We start from the raw sequence: 21,691 nt of genomic DNA, 5'->3' as shown, positions 1-21,691 counted from the left end.
ATTAGTGTGTCTCGTCCTCTTCAGAACTTTTCCTCCAGGCCCAGTCCCCTCTCAGGCCCCTTTCCTTGCTTTTTGGCTCTATTCCGTGTGAGTTTCTGTACAGTGGAAGGTACAGAGGTATTTTCCCTCCCTCGCCCTTCCTCCACTGGAAGCCCTCAAATAGCCCATAGGGCATGAGAAATGCGGGCCTGACTGCCCGCCACTGCTCCCACAGCACTCACGGCAAGGGCAAGAGCAGCGCTGGGAAAGCAGAGAGGACTCCCTGGAGGTGTCTGTGAGTGGGCATCCTCAGATGTATAGGAGCTTGTCTAAAGAGCTGGGAGGGCAAGGTACATTCCTGGAGACTGGAGACACAGCATCCTTTCCTCGTGCCAGACTGGAGCTCGGGCCCCAACGCCTCTCCTCTCTCGGGTGTGATTTCAACCCAGAGACTGATTAGAGGTGCCGAGGAGACACTAGGAGGCACGATTTCCGCAGTGTGGCAATTAAAAGGTATTGGCTTCCCAGCTGTGATCGCGCAAGCTTTCAGAGCATTCAGTTACCCCTAAAGACGTCGGCGGAGAGCAAAGTGCAGCGGAGCCGAGGGAGCTGAGAGGCTTCGGATGCAATTTGTTAATTTCCTGAGTTTGTCACCTGCACAGCTGTGAGGGGAAATAGAACATTTTACCAGAAGTGTAAGGGAAAATTAGAGACATACATCCTAATTGTACACAATTGGAAGAGCCATATAATCATTATTATTTTTGTAATTAGACAGCCTTTTATCCATCATGAGGGTAGGCTTTAGAAAGGCTGACTAAGAACAATGGCTCTGCCTGGTGGGGAGGGCCGGGGAAGGTCGGCCGTCTTACTCAGTGTAACTCTCCCAGCTTAATGCTCAGAACTTCGAGTCTAGAAGCTGGGATTTACCGAGGTAGTCTGCAGTTGAAGCCCCTGTTGCTGCGATCCTCATCATAGCCCTGCAACAGGAGTGTGCTACCCTGTTCTAAGAGGCTCCCAAAGGGGAGGTCTCTTGCCTCAAGACGCAAGTGACAGAGAAGGCAGCACCCAGGCCGGCCTGTCGGAGCTAAAGCCCAGAGCTCTGTCCACACTTCCGCCACACTGCCCAGCCCGGGTTCGCCTCTGTTGCCCTCCATGCCCTCATTTCTCTTTTTTATTAAAACAAACTTAAAAGGATTGGGGAAAACTGTATTTATTTTGTGATCTATTTACATAAAACAAAGGTGAGATGTTGAAGAAAATGGAGGAACTTTAAAGATTCACAGCGTGTCACGTAGCAGGACAGTCCTTAAAGAGCAAGGATTAAATTACTTTGCTATTTACTGTCTATAAATAAATTAAATCTATTTCTTAAAGCAGGTGATAAGCAATTGGTTTTATTATTATTATTATTACTATTATTAGAATATGGCATGCACTCAGTATACAGTTTCTATTTAACAGCCAAGTCTCTGTGTGTGTGTGTGTGTGTGTGTGTGTGTGTGTGTGTGTGTGAGTGTGCACGCGCGTGCGTGCGCGCGCGGGGCGTGCACTCAAATCTGTGTGCTGGTGACTATAGAGGCCAGAGATCAATAGCAGATGTCTTCCTCAATCTCTCTCTACTTTATGTTTGGAGACAAGGCCTCTCACTGGCTCTGTAGCTCACCAATTGACTGGGCTGTCTGGGCAGCGAGTGCCAGTCTCTACTACCCAGTGTCCTGGTTACTGCTGTGTGTGACATGCCTGTCTTCTGCATAGATTCTGGGGATCCGAACTCAGGTCCTCAGGCTTACATGGCAGGCACTTTACCCCCTGGGGAATCTCCCCAGCCCACCAGTAAAAGGTTGGTTTTTTTTAAAAAGTATTTATAATGTCCAGGAATGGTAGTGCACACCTTGAATTCCAGAACGCGTGAGACAGAGGCAGGTGGATCTCTGTGAGTTAGAGGCCAGCCTGGTCTACAGAACAAGTTTCAGGACAGTCAGGGCTATATAAGAGAGACCTTGTCTAAAAAAAACAAATATGTGTGTTTGTATACACACATATGTACATATACATGTATATATGTACATATTTATTATATATAAGGTACAATATTTTCTGATTATAGTTTCCCCACCCCCAACTTCTCCAATTCCTTTCGCACCCAAATCTGCATCCTTTATTTCTCTCTCTCATTAGAATACAAGCAGGCATCTAAAAACATCAATAAAATAAAATAAGAAGGAAAAATTTTAAATGGGACTAGAAAGAAACAAACTAGCAGAAGAAAAAAAAACCTGAAAGGGAAAATAAACTAATTAATTTTTAAAATGCCTACACAACACATTATGAGATAAGGAACCTCAAAAAAGATGCCACTGAGTTCATTTCGTGTTGGCTATCCACTGCTGGTCAGTCTATAAGATTTGTCCATAGACCTTGTGAGACTCCATCAGTGAAAATTAATTTAGCCTTTGCTGTGGTTGTCAATTGAAGATAGATTCTAGGTTAGGGACAGTACATGTGTCCACATCCCTCCTTAGCACTGGAACTGCATCTGACACAGACCTGTGCAAGCACTGCATGTGCAGCCTCCCTCGGTCTCTGTGAGTTCGAGTGCGCACTGGTCCTGCTGTGTCTGGAAGTTCTTGTTTTCTAGATGTCCTCCGTCCCCTCTCGCTCCAACAGTTTTCCTGCCTCCTCTCCCACAAGGTCCCCTGAGCCCTGAGGGATTTGCTAGTGACATCCTCTTTAGGACTGAGTGTCCCAAGGTCTCTCACTCAGCACGTTGTCTGTCTGTGGGTAACATCTACTAATAACGACGCCTCTCTGGTGATGACTGAGTCAGGCACCATTCTAGGAGCACAGCAGAATATTGCTAGGAATCATTTTATTGCTGCCTTTTATTGAGTAGTATTTAGATTTCCCCCAGGACCCTGGCCTTTCTAGCCTCAGGTTCTTGGTTACTCGAGCAATATCAAAAATGGATTCCTTCTCCTGAAGCGGGCTGGTTACTTCTACAAGCCTCGTACCCTATTGCACCAGTGTGTCTTACAGGCAGATCACCATTGTCAATCAAAGGGTGTGTGGCTGGATTGGTGGTTTCCCTTGATCCTCTGGCTTGAGAGTACTTTTCAGTACCATGAACTCTAATCAGTAGGGGTGTCGGCTCTAAGTGGGCACCAGCTTGACTCCTCTGTGTTCAATGAGTTATGTAGGTGTTGTCTTCAGGAATAGGGCCTTACCAGCAGTTTGAGGGAGCATCTAATAACCTTGGCAGTAGCATAGGCTGTTTGGAGGTTTCCATGGGGCCTCTTTAGCCAATAACTCAAAGAATCTTTTCTTTAAAAAACAAAAACAAAAACACAGAGTTGGAGAGATAGTGCGGTGGTAGAGTGGTTGGTAGTTAAGTATGAGGCAATCAATTCCCAGCACTGAAAATAAAAGGGATATGATTTTTATTTTCTGTCATTGAATCGGATCATCCGAGGGATTCAAACATGCACAAAGCATTGCTGCTGTACCATATTTTCTAAGGAAATCTCATCCCCTTCTTTAATCTGCCCAGTGAGCCCTCTTTTCCCACACAAAGCATCCTGGTACACTGGAGGAAAACCCTTATTCTAAGAACACAAGTACAGAGCCCTGCCCCTGCCTCTGTCCCTGCCCCCATTGACATGTGACTTTGGCCACATCAGTTAACTCTCTGAGCTTCTATTTTGCCATCTATAAAACCAGAGTATCCAAGTCAATTTCCCCTAGACCATGAAATTTGTGAAAATCAAAATTCGACTAAAGAGAGTGAGGGAAGACCATTCAGTCAGTTAAGAGCTTGCCACGCAAAGGATGAGGGCCTGAGTTCAATCCCCTGCGTCCATATGAGAGTCGTGCCAAGCCTGTGCCTGTGACCCCTGGGGCCAGAGTCGGCCGTGGAGGAAGACAGCCTCTCTGGGGTTTGCTGGCCAACCAGTCCAGCCTAAACCATGAGCTCTAGATTCAGTGAAGAGACCCTGTCTCAAAAAAACAAGGAAAGTAATTGGGAAAGATGTTTGATATTAATTAGTCTCCGAACTCCACATGACCAGGCTCATGTAGACACACCCCCATGCATGTGTGTAGACACACACACACACACATGAACACACAACAATTGTGAAGAAGCAAATGTTTGGGGAAGGGTGCTGGGTTCTAGGAAGTGGCACGGCAGTCTGTGAGACGGGACTGGGTGGGGAATTAAGTCCCTCTCCATGATCTGCATGACCATGTACAAATGACTTAACCTCTGTGCACCTCAGATGGCTGCTCTGCACTTCCAACGAGAGAGCATGTCCAGTCTTTCCAGCGTGCCTGCTCCCCGACAGGGGTTCTTCATGCAATGAGTCTGAGGAGTCAAAGCATAGAAACACAATGCCCAGCCTTACTGCTCTCTCACTGCGGTCCCCCGGCAAGCTACTGCCCCTCCTCTAGCCTCAGTTTCCCCAAGAGGAAACAAAGACAACAGTGCCTCTTCTGGGTCCCTTTCAAATTGTGGGTGGGGGTGAAGGCATGGCGAGGAATGGCTGTGACGGTGAGTGGCATATGTTGAATGGCCGGGCATGTCTTAGCGATGAAAACACAACCCCATTAGCAGGCAGGCAGAATGTGGCTCCCCAGGTGGCTGCAGCCCAGGCCCCTCTGACTCGGATTTAATACCTGTGCATAGCACCCCAAAGGCCTCTGTGGGAACCCGGCTTCAAGCAGAATTCACCAGCATGCCAGACATTCATTCTCCCTCATTAACTTGAGGACACTTTGCAGCCACTCTGCACCACACGAATCCCACGACAATGACGTTGAAGCACATAGTGTCCAAACAGTCCTGCCCCTGGGCTTGGGGGCAACCGTGACCTGGCACAGCCCCTAAGTGGCCCTGAGTTACCAGTGCACATGCCCGGTGTCTTTGTATGTGTCCTGGCACCAGTCACAAACACTGTTTTGTCAGAAGCTTCCTGAGAAAGTTGTGTTGCATTCATTTGGGCTGAAAGGGACCCACGATGACAAATACCTCCCTCATTTAATTACAGGCACAGTCGGCAAACCCACTGCAAAAGATTAAACCTAGTGAAGAAAAGAGCAAGCCTCCCTCGTCCCTCCTCCCCTCCCACCTGGCACAAGTTGCCTCCCAAGCTCTTAGCAACTGTGGCCACCCCTGCTGACCCCATCCCCTAGAGATGGTTTCATCTCTTCAGAAGAACTCGGTTCAGGAGCCCCAGACCAGGTTTTTTTTTTTTAAAAAAAAAAAATGGAATTGCATTCAGACAAGAATTCATCGGTGGCTTGGAATCTAATAAAGATGGTGAGGTTGGGAGATGTGTTTATCCGCAGAGAAGTGAGGTACAAGGCAACTGTCTAACTAAATCAGATCAACAAACCACCCACTCCCTCAAAACCACAAGCCCCATCGTTCTCTTAAGCTGTCAGGTTGGGGGTGGGGGAGCACAAGTCTGTGGCTGCCGGGAACCTTTGAAATCTCTGGTCCAACCCATCATTTGAGAGATGCGAAGGACGGCAGCTTCACGGGCCCAACAATTCCACCCTTCCCTCCTCTCAGGGACCAGGAACTCGGGTCTTTGTGTGTCCTTGAGGTTTCTTTATTATCCACTCATGTCTCCATTTGGGGCCTCACTGCTGAAGCCATGAGCCAGACCACATACAGACCCTAAACTCTCGCGAGACTCCCACTGCCACACAGCTCCTGTCGCAGAGAACGCTCCCCACACCTCCTTCCTGCGCCACTCTGTTGGTTACCGGAACAATCCACACCCACTATGGAAAGGCCTGCGTTTGAGAGATAAACTCCCCTCCGAGTAGCCCTAGAACATCCTGTCTCCTCCAAGTTCCACCAGATCTAGATGGAGCAATCCCTAGGTCATGGCCAGCCTCTGCTCGAGACTCAAGGCTCTGTCCTGGGTTGCAGAAGGACACACAGAAAAGGCATCTGAAGATCAGTTCCACATCTCACTCCCTGACCTTGTGCCATTTATGTCACATGGGTTACAGCATCACCGTTTGGAAAATACCTGCTACCTCAGGTGATGCATCTTAGCTTACTAACTCCAAGTCTGCCATGCGTCTATGAAGACGACTAGACGGTTCCCATCACGACTAGCCACCCGAGTGGGTGCATCTCCATCCACCCGCTAGGCAATCCATTCACTGCCCGACGAGTTTTGCTCTTGAGCACATTAGAGAGTGGATTTGCCTGTGGGCGTATGGAGTGGGAGGATCAAAGCCGTTCTGCACAGAGATTGATTGCCCAGCCTCCCCGCAGTGCTGACATACTCACCCCAAGCTCCACCTCACTCCTCCCAACCACCCAGGGGGACAGTGGGCTTCTATACTGCACAGCTGTGCTGCAGCACTTCTGCTCCACGATGGTCTAGACTCCCGGGGACTGGAAGCCAGCAGGATGACTCAGTAGGTAAAGGTGCTTGCCACCAGCCTGATGACCTGAGTTCAACCCCAGAGACTTAAGATTTGTCTTTTGACTTCTGTACTCATACCATGGTACCTCCCCACATACATACATAATAAGAAAAGAAAGAAAGAAAGAAAGAAAGAAGGAAAGAAAGGAAGGAAGGAAGGAAGGAAGGAAGGAAGGAAGGAAGGAAGGAAGGAAGGAAGGAAAAAGTTATAATAAACCCTTCCTTTCTTAAGTTGCTTTAGTCAAATGTTTGTTTGTTTGGTTGGTTGTTTTTGTTTTTGTTTTTTGACCAAGTAACCAATGAGTCAAGTAACTTAACACAGGCCCCACACTTCTGCATACAACTTTCATAATCATGGTCAGGTTTTTTTCTTTATTTATTATGTTAAAATACACATTGCATAAACTCACCATATTAGTAGTTCAAAGAGAATGCAGTGCCATTGACTACATTCAATGCTATTGCGTCAACAGCACTGTCTAATGCTAGAGCATTCTAATCTTTTCCAAAGCATCCCTCCACCCTGAGCAGGGGCTCCCCAGTCTGTCTTCACCCCACCCCCTCACTGCTGATGACCTCTGATCTGCTTCTTGGCAGATTCTGAGCCTCTAACTCCGTTTCCCAGCCTATGAGAGTATAGAGACAGATATACATACACAAATAAACGCATATACAAATACATACATATACACACAGTGACGTACATATACACACATATATAAATAGATACAGGCTGACATATAAATACATACAAAAATACATGCATATGTTCACAGAAACAGATACATACATATGCACATACAAATACACAAACATACACGAACACACCAGACTTCGGACTTGTCATTTTGGACATTAGAAAGCATCACTAAACCTTTGCTTAGAAGTAACAACTGTCCGAGAGATCATGAGATGTTTCCTCTATTCCCTATGATCTGAGTTAGAGACCCCTTGCTTACATGGTCAGGGAATTGGAAAATGGTTTCTCCACCTCCAGGTACCCATCACCAGGGCAACCAGAAGGCCTCTTCCCTTCACTCTCACATGTCCTTCTACATTCAGAAGGATAACAAATTCCTAGAAAAGTGCTGGAGAGAGGGAGCCAGAGTGCAATGCATTCTGGAAAATGAGTTTTTTATGGTCAGAAAAGAAGCGGCACTGCAGCAGTGCATGATGGGAACTTAACATCCTATGTTGATCCAGAGCGATAGAAAATCAGTTATGGAGGGCAGACAATGATGTCACCCTGCTACTATAGACCAGTGTAAGGTGAGCACCTATTAGACACCAAAAATTGCTTACATGCTTACCCTTCAGGTTCATATTCCCAGGTAAAATGTAAATAGGCAGCAATGGCCAGGGACTGCAGTGTTTGTGTCTGCCAACAAGCCGAATGTGGAAAGCCTGGCCTTGCTTTAGGGTGGACACCAAAAACACCTCTGGGAAAGCATCAGAGAGAGCCAGAGGAAGCAGAGAAGAGTCCACTTCTGAAAACAACCTACTACAGGGTAAAGAAGAAAACTTTAGAACGCCTCTTGCCATTCTCAACCATACTCAATTACTCAGAGAATTCTCATACCCACCCAGCACAGTCTTCCAGAAATAGAAAGCTTGAGATGAGAGTGGAGAGCGAGGGGGTATGACCATAAAACACTGATAGTAAACTAGAAATATCAATAACAATAAAAATGTGTTGGTCAATAAAGCTCCAAGCCGAGGTCCTGGGTGGCAGCAGAGGCTGTATAGCTGTCAGTCACAGCACAGCCAGAGAGCTCCAGAGTGCAGCAGTAGCTCTGAAATACTAAGACAAAGAAGGAAGTCAGATAACGCCAGATGCTGGCTGGGTTGTGTCGGGGGCCCCTGTGCCCCGCTGTGAGGACTGTGGATGATACAGCCACATTACCAGAACAGCAGAAGTTAATATGCCCAGACCCTGAAATAAGACCATAGGATAAGCCAGTTGGTACTGGGAGGCTAGGGCCAGAGGATCAGGAGTTAAAGGCTGGCTTCTCCCTGTCTCACAGACAAACAAAATACAGGCAGGATAAAATGAGATGTTCTTCTACCACGCAGAGGACAAGGACCAAGAACTGAAATCACAAGAGAAAATAGAGCAGATAAGGATTTAGAAAATAAGAAGATGATGCAGGGGACCAGGTATTCCAGAGGAGAGACAAGGGTGTAGATGGATATTAAATAAGAGGCAGACATAATTTGACACATACACTATAATATATACATAATAAAATGCACAAAAATCTCAGCATATAAATAATAAATATATTATATACAATGCAAAGTATTTAAAATACAGTGTATTTCTCTTCTATTTACATGTTCTGAGTTGGAAGATTAAAATGCACAAATCAAAGGGTTTCTTATATCCCAGACCAAGCTGAGAAGGCCAAACCCAGCTCTATACTGGCAAGTTTTTTTTTTTTAATTCCAAGAACAAAGAGAAACAATCCTTCAGGCACACAGGCAAAGAAAACTTGGTACCTACAAGTAAAGACAGATCAAGTTTGCCCGATTTCTTCTCTGCATTATGCTGTACTTCCAAAGAGAAGGCATAGCCCAAGAATTTTATACCCAGCTGTTTAGCCCTGTGTCGAGGTGACAGAGGGTCGGGTCAGCTCAGGATATCAAGGTCAGGATATCAAAAGGTGTTCCTTCAGGCTGACACTGGAGTAAGGTAAATTCATACAACCAGAACAGCAACAAAAACACAGCTATATTCTAAAGGAAAGATGGGAAACATAAAAAGATCAAGAAAGCCAATGAGACAAGACATGGAAGATCAAGTGCTTATTACAGTCATAAGTATTTATGTCTAAACATCCAGCCACTTGGTACTGCCCAGAAGTATCTATCTATCTGTCTGTCTGTCTGTCTGTCTGTCTGTCTGTCTGTCTGTGATATACATAGATGAATATAATAATCTTGATAGAGCATAAATAGAAGGAGGCTCAAAGCTATGATAGGCAAATATGAGCAATAAGTTAATAGGGGCAATGCTATAACTATCAAGCAAGATACAGTGCAAGAAGCAGTAAATGACAGAGGCTTCTTTTGCCTTCATAAATATTTCAGCTCTTGGTGCAGCCCATGAATATCTATTAAGTACCTGCTGTTCACACTAGGCAAGGATATGCATGGCTGAAAAATAAAGATACATTTGTGATGAACGCTTAAGCTCAAAACAACATAGAATCAAAGGCAACAAAAACCAGACCTGTTGAGATGCAAGGAGGTGGTGGGAGACAATGGAGGGGAACCGACCAAGCCTCTCAGCTTTGATAGATCAAGTAAACAAACACGCGAACCATACAATAGTAACATAATTAGGCTAGTTGTATCTATTATTCATTAGTAGTCTAATAAAGAATTCTGTAGCTTACATCCAGAGATTGAATCATTTTTTCCAGCCTCTGTGGAACTTTTACCAAAGTTGATTCTATAAAAGGCCACCGAACCTGATTTCAACACATTCCCAAAGCAGGTACTGTATGGGCCAAAGTCTCAAAACAATCGCAGGGAAACTAGATGAAGCAAATCTATGAATTAAAATTTAAAATCCTCTCTTCAGTAAGTCTGCGGTTTGGGATTATCTGGAAACTTCCATCACAGTCTGTTCAGAAACTAATTTGATTGAGAGAAATAAGGCAGGAGGACCAGAAATATAGGCCTTCAAGTTAGGGCGCTAATAATGCTAGAAGTCCCGGCATTGCCAGACGGTGGGGAAAGTGTGGGGACCACCCAGGAGCAGATGGGCAGCGTCAAACCAAGAATGAACACTGGTGCTGAGCGTTCTTTAGATCTGAGTTTGAATTCTGCTTCCATCTTTCCTTAGCTTTGATGGGTCTCAGTTTCCATCTTAGGTTAGCTGTCTGCTTATTCAGGACCATGGCACTGAGCCTATCAGGGGTTCTCAGCTCTCTCTGGGCTCTCTTCCACAAACTGTTTTTTTTTAAGGTTCATTTTATTTTATGAGTATCGGTGTATCGCCAGCACATATGTATGTGTACCATGTGTGTGCAGCATACATGGAGGTCAGAAGAGGGTGTGAGGTCTCGGGAACTGGAGTTACAGATAGTTGTGAACTACCATGTGGGTGCTGGGAATCCAATCTTAGGGTAAAAGCAACAAATGCTCTTAACCTGTGAGCTGTCTCTTCAGCGGCACCCATCCTCTAAAAAGAAAAAGAAAAAAAGCCCAGCATGTTTTTAAATACGACTACGACTTGGCCTTTCTGTCCAGAGTGTCTGATTTACTTGGTTTGAACCAAGTTGCTCAGTGCATGGGTAAGATAAAGAACCACATACATGATTTCTAGTTTCTGAATTTCTGCGGTACTATGAGACCCCCTACAGCCTTCCAGTGGAAGAAAGTTTTAGGACACTAAAGCCCATGAAACAGTAATGCAATCCAATCAAAGTGTGTATTATCTCAAATGGTGCAGAAAATGCCAGCTCCAGTTAATATTTTGCACCCAACATGATTTAGACCTGGGGCATACATTCTATTCCAAGACCATTGTAAACACAATGGACCATTTATTCACTGAACAGTAACCACTGTAATTACCTACAGGGCAAACATATGAGGTTATTCGAGCAACAATTAATTGTGGACCTGGAACTAATGGGACACTAACGGTAAAGCATCAACCAGAGCCCAAATCAGAGATCATATCAGAAGACTGACATTTCCCAACGTGGATCAGATAAGTGTCTGTGGGATGTGGTGGGCATGTGTAATGTCCCAGGTCCTGAGGTAGTCACCCCCAGATTTTTTTCTGATAGCTTCTTAACTGGTGAGAGAAGGAGACTTACCACGGGCTTCTAATCTCAAGAGGAAAGTTGTGAATACTACAGTGAATGAGACTGGACACAGCTGCTGTTTCTTGTGTTCCCCGTGGGACCCGTGTGTCAGTGTGTCGCCTGCAAGCAGGTGTACAGATCGTGTTTGGTTTGTAGGGCGTTCTTTGTGATTCTGATAAAAGTCATGGGATCGTTTTTTTGTTGTCGTTTGTTTTTGGTTTGGGGGTGTTTGTTTGTTTGTTTTTGGGAAAAAAACTGTGTGTATCTGTATGTACTAAAATGCCCATGCAAGTCTTTCCTGCAGTGTGTGGAAGGGTTCATGGACAGTGGTTTTCTTTCTGTTCTCACTGCATAGCCCAGCCTCTGTGTGTGCCTCCCAATATGGGGTCTCACTTCTTCTCATGCCAGGCTTTCCAGTGTGAAAAGTCCAGGGAATAAAGAAGCTTCTGTGTGTCTAGCTGGAATTCCACTCCATGAAGAATCTTCCCTCTTGTCCTGAGTTTCTCTATAATTTTTTTAAATAGCCATATGTTCTTTATCCTTATCAACCTCGGGACATCTTTGGCGCCTTAGGCTTCTCTTGCTGTGAAGAGACACCATAACCATGACAACTCTTATAAAGGAAAGCACTTAATTGGGGCTGACTTACAGTTCAGAGGTTTAATCTTTGTCTCCATGGCAGGAAGCATAGTGGCACATAGGAAGACATGGTATGGAAAGGTAGCTGAGAGTTCTACATCTGGATCCTCAGGCAGCAGGAAGAGACAGACCGTGGGCCTGGCTTGAGCTTCTGAATGCTCCAAGCCGACCCCCAGTGCTCACCTGCTCCAACAAGGCCACCTCTCCTAGTAGTGCCACTTCCTGGTGACCAAGCATTCAGATCTATGAGCCTATAGGGGCCATTCCTCTTCCACCACTTCAGAGAACTTAGAGGTTGGTTTTCTAGGTGTTGTCTAACCCCATATGGAGACCATTAGGTTCTTGCCTGGTCAGCTCCAATGGGTAGGGTGTGTGGGGGCTGGAGCATGAATGTATGACATCCAGGGACCCTAGGGAGTAGCCATATGCTCTCCGATCCAGGCCAAGGAGAAGGACAGATCTTCACCGTCTTCCCTGGAGCCCTGCAGAGAATTGGTAAAAGCAGCGGTAAAGACTTTCCATCCACAGCTCAAGGGTCCTGGATGTTGTCCCTTGGGTGCTGAACCGCGGCTCACATATATCAGAATTAGCGCTACTGCTGGGGCACACGAAGGCTCAGAGGAGGCTCTCAGCAGCAAGCAAGCTAGCTCCAGCCTTCCGCTCTGTATCAAAGATTAAATGAAACAAAAGGAGGAAGGAAGATGGAACAGAGCAGCCATGGAGGAATTCTTTCAGAACCCCAGAGTAGGAGAGACCTTTCTAAATATCACGCAAAATCTAACAAAGCAAAATTTTTTTTCTTTAAAGATTTTTAGTGCATTTGAGTGGGAGAGCATTCATAAGTGTGTGTGTGTGAGAGAGAGAGAGTGTGTGCACGTGTGTGCACAAGCACGTGCAGGCACATGTATGTGGAAGCCTGATTCTCTTCTTCTACCATGTGATCCCAGGGAACCCAAGTTCGTCAAGCTTGGTGACAAGCGCCTTTACTCACTCGAGCCATCTCCCTGGTCCCCCAAACCGTTTCTGTGTGGAAAAAGACTAGGAATGACAGCAGAAGACAAAGTCCAAACATTAATAAATGGAAAAACAGGGCCCTCGATCACTTCTTTAATATGAAAGATCACTTTTTTTTCAGACAGACAGGAAGGGTAAGAGTCAAATTGGAAAAGGGACAAAGGATAAGAGTCCTTTCCGTCCAGAGAGGAACTACAGATTGCTCTCAGACCTTGGAGGAGACTCAACCTCGGTCCCCGGGAGCGAAATGCAAATGAGAAGGGCATCCAGATGCCATTCTCCTACTTCTCACTGCAAGGATCAAAAGGGTTGATGCCACCTTCCATGAATGAGGCTGGGGAAGGAGAGCAGAGATCAGAGAGAGCGTTAGGAAGCGGTGACATTTAAGCTGGACAGATAATTAAAATCCAATTTAACAACTTACTGGCACTTAAAAGAAAGTGAGAAAATGATAAAGGGAAGGGTGGACAGATCTGACTGCCGGGTATAAATTAAAACACCATGTGTAAGGACAAACAACACGAGGTTTGTGGCAGCCGCAGTAGGCCAAGTCTGAAGGCTATACATTTTTAACATCTTCTCTAAATTCAATTAAAAAGCACCAGAGCCCCACTCAGAGAGGAAGGTATGCAAAAGTACTTCCTAAAATAGGACCCACCTCCTGGGAACCACCCATAAGAGCTCAACAGGGTATGTAACCGTGACTGTAAGCGGATCCCATTTCTGTGATAGCTCATTATAAAACCGTGTGGAAAAATGGTCTGCATTCCCTGTTGACAAGAATGTAGTGACTCTGGACCTCTAATTATCTCTGACAAGCCCATATGCAAAGCAGACAGGATATTTCCAGATTATTTAAATACGAAGATATTGAAGGTTTGCAGCCTTATTTGTTTATTTCATTATTTTATTTTTGAAACAGAACCTCATGCAGCCCAGGCTGGCCTCAGACTCTTAAAGTGGCGGAGGATAATCTCAATGTCTGACCCTCCACCTCCTGAGCGCTGGGATTGCAGGCATACTGCCTAATACATCACCAGGGAGAGAGCCCACGGCTTCGCGCATGCTAACTAGTCAAGCACGCTACCAACTGCGCCCCAGGGCCAGGTCTTTACCTGAAAACATTGACATCACAGACTGTCTCATGGAAATACCCTGAAATACACATGAAACGCTATGCACTATGACACCCCCGTGACAATGATGACAGACGTGGCAAACAAAACAGCGTTAATGTCCCTAAATCAAAGACGACTCAGAGAACTGGTGTGTTCACATGCCAGACAATGGTGGTGAAAATAAAACGCTGCGAGACTATCGGGCTGGATGTCCCCTTGCTTAAATGGAAACTGTTCATAGACACGCAAACCAAAAGCACCATTCACAGAGAAAGTTCTGGAATGAAACAGGTCACACAGCGTTAATGGTTCCATTTCTTTGGGAAGGTGTAGCTTGCTGGTCCATCCAAACCCATTCTCCTTACCTTACATTCTTTTTATCTTCTAGTCAAGACTGCTCTTCCAGAGGACCAGAGTTTGGTTTCCAGCTCACATGTGCCTGTAACTCCAGCTCCGGGGCATCTGACGCCCTCTTCTGGTATCCTCAGGCACCCGTACCTACACAAAGACTCACGCCAATCTTGTCCCAAGTGAGAAATGGCTGCCAGGAAGGACTAGGTGCAAGGCTCCAATAAAAGTGTCCTTTTTCATTTTCGCAGCTTTCCTTCGCCGCCACCACGCCTGTTCTTGCGGACAAGAAGAAGTACCCATATTTCTTCCGGACGGTGCCCTCTGACAACGCCGTGAACCCAGCCATCCTGAAGCTGCTGAAGCACTTCCGATGGCGGCGCGTGGGCACACTCACGCAGGACGTGCAGCGCTTCTCCGAGGTACTCCCGACCCACATTTTAAAAGGATTTCACTATGACATTTCCATACATAAGTGTCATTGTTTCTAGCTCCAGTAACCTACCTGTCCCTCCGTCGTCTCCCAAACTGTCCCCTTAGTTTCTCACACCATTATGCTCCCTTGTTCCCTCTCCCGGTTTCCATCACTTCCTCTGCCCCCTTTATTCCCAGCTCCCATTCTGACTTTCGCACCCACGTTCCTTTTATTTAGTATTCATCCATCTAGAACTCTTTTCAACATATACCTTTAAGCCCAAATGACGTCAGACCATATATGAATAATGTTGTTTTCATTTGCTCTGTAATGGGTCCCGGAGACCTTGATTGGACTCCTGTTTAGTAGGGTGGTGTGTACGCTCAGATGGGTGCATTGTAGCTCGTGGAATTAGTCGGCTGGGAGTGTTCCTCACAGCCACCTCAGGCCTACATGCACATGTTGGCAATGTCTTTCTAAATAGAGCTATGGGCTATTAAAACTGAGAGGAACTGACTTCCAGGACGTCTGGTCCACTTTCAGGACGTTTGAAGATTGCCATCTGGGCACCTCCTTATCTGTAGTGGGTGATGGCCCTCCGTGCAGTGTGACGGTCTGTCCTTTTCTCTTTCTATCTCCTTTTCCTCCTTCTAGTCTCCTTCCGATCACGTCATCAGGGAGGCTTAGAAGCTCCAGAGAAGTATCCTGTGGGCCGTGAGTCCCGAGTCTAGCAGTTTGAAAAGGGGCGGGGCTAGGGGTCACAAGCTCGGCTGAACACAAAACCCTTTCCGAAGCTCTATCCCGATCCAGCAGTCACGCGAAGGTCGCCTGTGAGAGCCTGGAAAGGACCCCCTCACCGCTCTGAGATGTGTTTCCAGCCCCACCCCCAGCAAATAAGGGCAACAACCCCCACCCGGATGCCTCCCTGTGTGTGAACTGGCACTGTGATCTGTAAAATCCCGGCACTGAAAGGAGCTGGAAGTGCTTGGGAATGGAACCGTTAGGCGGTGATCCAAGCCAGGCGTGCGTTCCCAGGCAAGCAAGCCCCTCGGTGGGGACCAAAGGGATGTTGACCTCCAGTGGGAACCACTCCCTGCCAATCCCTGAAGAAGCCTTTGCTGGCAGAGTCCTTTGTGGCACAGGGACAGGGCTCTCAGTGAGTGAGAAGCCCCGCAGCGATTCAGGGGTGCCTGCTCAAATCGCGCGTCTTTGGCTGTGAGAGTCTAAAAAGTCCTTAGAGATGCCTCCCCTAATCTCTTTATTATGCAGAAGGGGAAACTGAGGCCCACAGCAGGGAAGGCCAGTGTTCAAAGTTTCTAAGTAACTCCAAAGCCACAAAAAATTGTTCGAAGACAAACCGGGAGTGGATAAAGGAATGTGCTCAGGTTGTCTAGCATGCATGTGTGAAGCCCTCAATTCCACTCCCTGAACCACATAAACTAGGCAATACACACCAGTAATCTCAGCACCAGGAAGGCAGAGGGAAAGCCACCTGCAATTTATAGAGCAAAATCAAGGTCTGCCTGGGATACATGAGACTCTCTTTCAAAGAAAGAAAGAAAGAAAGAAAGAAAGAAAGAAAGAGAGAGAGAGAGAGAGAGAGAGAGAAAGAAAGAAAGAAAGAAAGAAAGAGAAAGAAAGGAGTTAAAGAAGAGAAAAAGGACTGAATTTCTAAGTCTTGACCCCCTAGTTCAGACACCGTTTCTTCTGCAGCCGTAACTTCTGAAGTCAGTGGGAACAGCCAGTAGAGAGCCTCCAAGGTCTGAATTTCTAAGTCTTGACCCCCTAGTTCATACACCGTAACTTCTGAAGTCAGTGGGAACAGCCAGTAGAGAGCCTCCAAGGTCTGAAACTCTCGGGCCTTGCTCAAGAGTGCTAAAGATCAGCCTGGCTGTCCCACTGAGTGTCATGACTATCCCTAAGCTCTCTCCAGACCGTGCTGCCTTCCAATTCCTCCATCTCAGCGTCCACTCTCTCGCCTCCCTCCTAAGAAGCCTGCCCTGTATGGGGAGGTGGTGATGGTTCCCATATTTCAGCCGAGGAAACTGAAACCGGCAGGGGGCAGATGGCTTTGCCTGGTGTTCCAGCTGCTGGTCATTGTTTTTACTGTGATCCTGTCCTCCTTAGAGTGACACTGTCCTCCCTGGGATCAGGTGCTGGCTGTCAGGGTCTTGGCATCTCAGTGGGAAGACCCCTTTCCGGAGCACAGGCTGTGACTTGGTGACATTGCTGGGAAAGGACCCTTCTTGATTAAAACTCTCAGGTCAGCTGACTCCTCTCTGCCTGAGAACCTTGGCATCCTCACCAGGTGTGTGGGCTGCACCTCTGGAGTGCAGCTGCTGGACCCTGGCCAGAGGCTAACAGCTTCTCAGGAGTACAGAGGAAACTGGATTCTTTTTTTATGGAACCAGCCAGTTGACAGCATCAAGTACTTTTGTTCTGGACAGTGCACTGAAAGGGACCTAAAGGAAAAACCAGCCTGAGGTTGGAGGGGTGAATCCCATAATTCATCACTGTGGCCCTGGTACTATGGACTGGATAGAGTCTGAGGGCCATTCTCTGCCATGGCACAAACTGCTACTGCAAGCCCATACTTCCTAATATATGGCAATACAAGCATCTTACCCCAGACAGGAAACCAATAACAGAGTGAGGATACTGCCAGAGCCCAGGTGATGAACCAATTAGTGTACCTGGTTTACTTAAAAGGTTATAGGTAAGTGGTTACCTACCAGAGCAGAAACACTCGAAGGCAGCTACAATCACCAAAGTCCACTACACCATGGTGACAGCTCATGAGGGCTGGAAACTTGGAGCACACCGTGGCTTAACAGGTCAGAGTATCTTCTCCAGGTAGCTCCGTTGGCCAGAGCCTCTTCTAGGCAGGTCTGCTGGTCATCACTCAGAAGTCCTTGCTTTTTATATATGCCTGGGGAGGGAGGGCGCTAGTGAGTCTCTTCAGTTTTAGGAACTTCCTGAAGCCTTTGAGTTGTTAGCTTTCTGCTCTTAAGGAGCATCCATGCAGGATGAAATATTCTGTCTCCCCTTAGGATATCCTGCGTCTTAAGGAGCTTTCCTCCAGGATGGAATGTTTCGTATCAGGGGAACTAGCTATACAGTAGTCCCCATGATTCAAGGCTGGTGCCCAATGGCCCCCAGGCAGCTCTGGATCTGTCTCAGACAAGTGAATCTCTAGGTCCAGCTTTACGGGCTGAGTCCTCAGACGACGCCCTTCTGAGGTTTCTCTCATGCGTGTCAGACTGGGAAACGCAGCAGAGACAGCAAAGCATTTGTGGCTAGAAAGACGAAGCGTGCTGCAGCCATGCCGTCTCTAGGTTAGAATCTGTAAAACCAAGAAAGGAATGACTCAATACCAGCCGACTCGTCTGTAAGCCAGGCTTTGTGGGCAATGCTGTGACTCCACATGCTTGTTCGACTTATAGAGGCGGGGATTTCCTGGCGTAAGAGCAGATACCGCTCTGGGAGACAGAGGTACAGATAGCAAAAGAAACTTGAAAGGCCCCCATATGGGTGATGCTCACCCACTGCCCCAGGAATTCAGGAAGCAAGCTCTGGGGACTTATGCCTATTCAAAGTATGACAATGTGGCCACACTGTCTGCAAGACCCTGTGCTCATGGACATAGCCCGTGTTATCAGCTGCAGTGGCTTCTTAGTTCTTGCTGCTTATTGCAATTCTTCTCCTGTGTCCCAACCCACGTATGTGTGTTTGTGTCTCTGTGTGTGCATGTGTGCAGGCGGAAGCCAGCCGTCTATGCCAGGTGTTTCCCTCAATCACTCTTCACCTTGCTTTTGAAGCAGGGGCTGACACTGAATCCAGAGCTTACAGATTCAGTTGGGCTGGCTGGCAGCAAGCACAGGGATCCACTTGTCCCCATCTCCCTGCAGAGGGGTCTCCCAACATTCTGCATGGGTGCCAAGATCTGAACTCAGGTCCTCATGCTTGCGCAGACAGTACTTGCCTGACTTAGCCATCTTCCCACCCCTGTTTTGTTTTGGTTGCTTGGTTGCTTGGTTGGGTTAAGTTTTAGACACAGGATCACACTGTGCAGCTTTGGCCTTTATCCTCCAAGTGCTGGGATTATAGACACACTTTTTAAAAAGTCTAACCTAAATTTTAAATTCCCTAAATTGGATTTTCCGCTCTCGGCAGCTTTGTTGGGATGCAACTTTCCAGCCAGACAACCTCCATTGCTAGTTAGTGTCTGTGTCAGTGACTTTAACACACTTACACCCTTCTGCACCCTTCACTCACTTGTAATTAGCCCCACCCCCAGCCTCTTGTGACTGCTAAGACATCCTCTCCACATGACACAGAAGACCAGCAAGCTACCTCGGACAAGTCACTCAGGCTGTCTGCGTCTGTCCACTTTTGCGAGACAAATGAGCTGGGGCAGTTGACTGGGAAGCGTCTCTAGCTCGGAGTAATTAGCGGGTGGAGGGATGTCCATGGACCCTGACACTGCCGTTCCCAGGGACACAGTCATGAAACGTCACCTTCACGTGCCATGCTTCATTTCGTTTGGGTGTTGTTGGGGTTTTTTGTGTAAGATTTTATTATTTTGCTGCAGTTTTGAGTTCTCCAAAGACAGAAAGTAACATCCAAAGATGACCTGTATGTCTCCACCCCACACGCTTGCACAGCCTTTACCATCACCCACTGCCCCCTCCACGGAGCGATATCGCTACACCTGAAGATTTGATCTTGATTCATCATTTAACGAGGTGGTGCACATTCTGCATTTAGGCAGACCTGCATCGGGATACAGCTTTGGTTCCAGCATCACCTGAGTCCTGTTTTCCTGGCAGTGCTGGGCATTGAACCCAGGGCCCAGTTCATGCTAAGCACACACACAACATTTTCACTGCTCTAAAACATCATGTCACTGCGCAGCACGCAACCAACTCTCCCATGTCTTTCCCTGGTTTGATAGCCACTTTCTGTTTAGTACTAATATCCCATTGTCTGGATTTGCCACTCATTGCTGAAGGATATCTTAGTTGCTTCCAAGTTTGGGCAATTAGGAGAACTTCAGCCATAAACACCCATATGTAGATTTTTACATGTTCATAATGTTTTCTGTGCCATTGAGTAAAGACCAAGGACTTGACTGCTGGATCACCGGGTAGGGCTGTGTTTAGTTCTATGGGACACTGCCCTGCAGTGCAACTGTGACACTGTGCGTTCCAACAGTGACAATCAGCCTTGCTCTGACTCTGCATCTCCACTGGCATTTGATGGTGTGGGTGCTCAGGGTGGGCCTTTCTGAGAGGTGCCCGGTGGCATCTCACCGTTTCAATTGGTGTCTTGCTGTTGAAGCAGGAAGTGGAGCATCTCCTTGCCTCTGCGTTCTCCATCTTGGTTTGGGGATGTGGCTGTGCCGACAGTGCTTCTTTCTGGAGCACTGGGGTGAGTAAGCGTCTTAGGAGAGTTCCAACGCAAGGAAAGGCGCCTCACTAGGCACATGCAGCCTGCACGTAGAAGCTGTTGTTTTCAACATCCTTTGGAATCCAGTTCCTCACCTGGGGCTGGGTCCTCTGTCAACACAGCATGATTCCCTATAAACAGATTCCAAGACTTCCAAACCTGGCCTTTGGTGATCTAGAAGGTTCTGGGGGTGACCTTTCCACACCAAAGATCTCCTTCAAGTGGTAGGACCCACCATGGCGCTTGATCTGCCCATGAACAGAACGTAGCCATCTGGGAAGTTTGTTCTTCAAAGCCCCTGCCCTTCAGGGCCCTCCTGAACCTTTTGAAATGTTCCCCAGGTCCAAGTGGCCATCTGCTCCACCACAGGGGTGATGAGCCCCTCTGAAGTGCTGCTTGCTCTTCTAGAGAGCATCCTGACACCAAGCCTGCGGTAGAGGACAGGGAGACCCCCTGCACCGAAGCCACAGGCCACCTTTGTGAGAATCCCAACCCTTCCTTTCTCTTTAAGCAGGAACTTGACCTATAGCATGGATAGTATAGCCCAAAAAGACCCTCTGAGGAGGTCCCTTAGAGAGCCCACTGCCCTGGAAGAAGCACCCTTCCCCACTATCCACATCCCCTCTCCTGTGGAATTTGTATGCTCAGGCCTCTGAGATCATTCCTCCCTGTATGGGCTCTTAGCATGGTGCAGAATAAGATACTGCCTGCTCACCTCATAGGCCCCTCAGAACTGGCCACTTAAGCTCTGTGGCTCATCCCTGAATGTGCTCCCTGGCTTTGGTAGATTCAACGAGGGCTCCCTTGAGGATTTCTGTTTAGTCCATTAGATTGGAAAAGGCTAACACTTCCTTCTTCCTGCACCAGGAATGGTAAGATGAGGATGAGAGATGCTGAGAAATGTCAGCACCACCCTCCATGTGTATACCAGCCCCGCCTCCTGCCCAAGCCCCCAAGAACACTGAGAAAATGGAAGAAGCCAGTAACTCGAATTCCCAAAGAACTCAACCAAGACATCAATGTTTACTGACGGGAACCCTTCTAGACATCTCAGCAAAAATACTGAGCCAGCCACTGGAACCAGCAGCAACCCAGAGTTTTCCATGTGGTGCTTGATGTTGGTACTGAGCATTGAGAAACGATGTAGTCAGTGCCGAGTGGTTGACATTTGAGTCCTCTACCTTCGGGATGGTTCAGTCCTATCCCCTGCTGCAGAGATTCCTCAAGTGGTACCAGAATCGGAAGCATCAGTAGCAATTCAGGGCTTCACATAAGAACCAATGAGTCAGACATGAGGCACAGCGACAGATCTGAACTAGGACTTGAATTTCACTGTATTGGAGAAGTTGGCAGCCTTTGGATGGCAATGGGCGCAAAGTAGGCCAGGAGCACTGAAAACCTCTGATCTCTGTCCCTAACCCACCCCTACCTCTTAATGACTTGCCAGTACATCAGCAGATCTGT

At 47.2% G+C, this 21,691-nt stretch overlaps 1 protein-coding gene across 1 annotated transcript in view; it reads left to right on the top strand.

Moving 5' to 3' along the window:
• The window catches only part of Gabbr2 (gamma-aminobutyric acid type B receptor subunit 2), a 344,134-nt gene that overhangs the window by 133,065 nt on the left and 189,378 nt on the right, over positions 1–21,691 (top strand). Inside the window, exon 3 of the mRNA XM_013351873.2 lies at positions 14,616–14,786. Within this exon, the coding sequence (XP_013207327.2) occupies positions 14,616–14,786 (171 nt within the window). The remainder of the gene's footprint in view (positions 1–14,615; positions 14,787–21,691) is intronic.

This window comes from Microtus ochrogaster, linkage group LG5, assembly GCF_000317375.1.
Source record: "Microtus ochrogaster isolate Prairie Vole_2 linkage group LG5, MicOch1.0, whole genome shotgun sequence".
NCBI classification, from domain to species: Eukaryota; Metazoa; Chordata; class Mammalia; order Rodentia; family Cricetidae; genus Microtus; species Microtus ochrogaster.
This window is presented reverse-complemented; position numbering and strand designations above follow the sequence as displayed.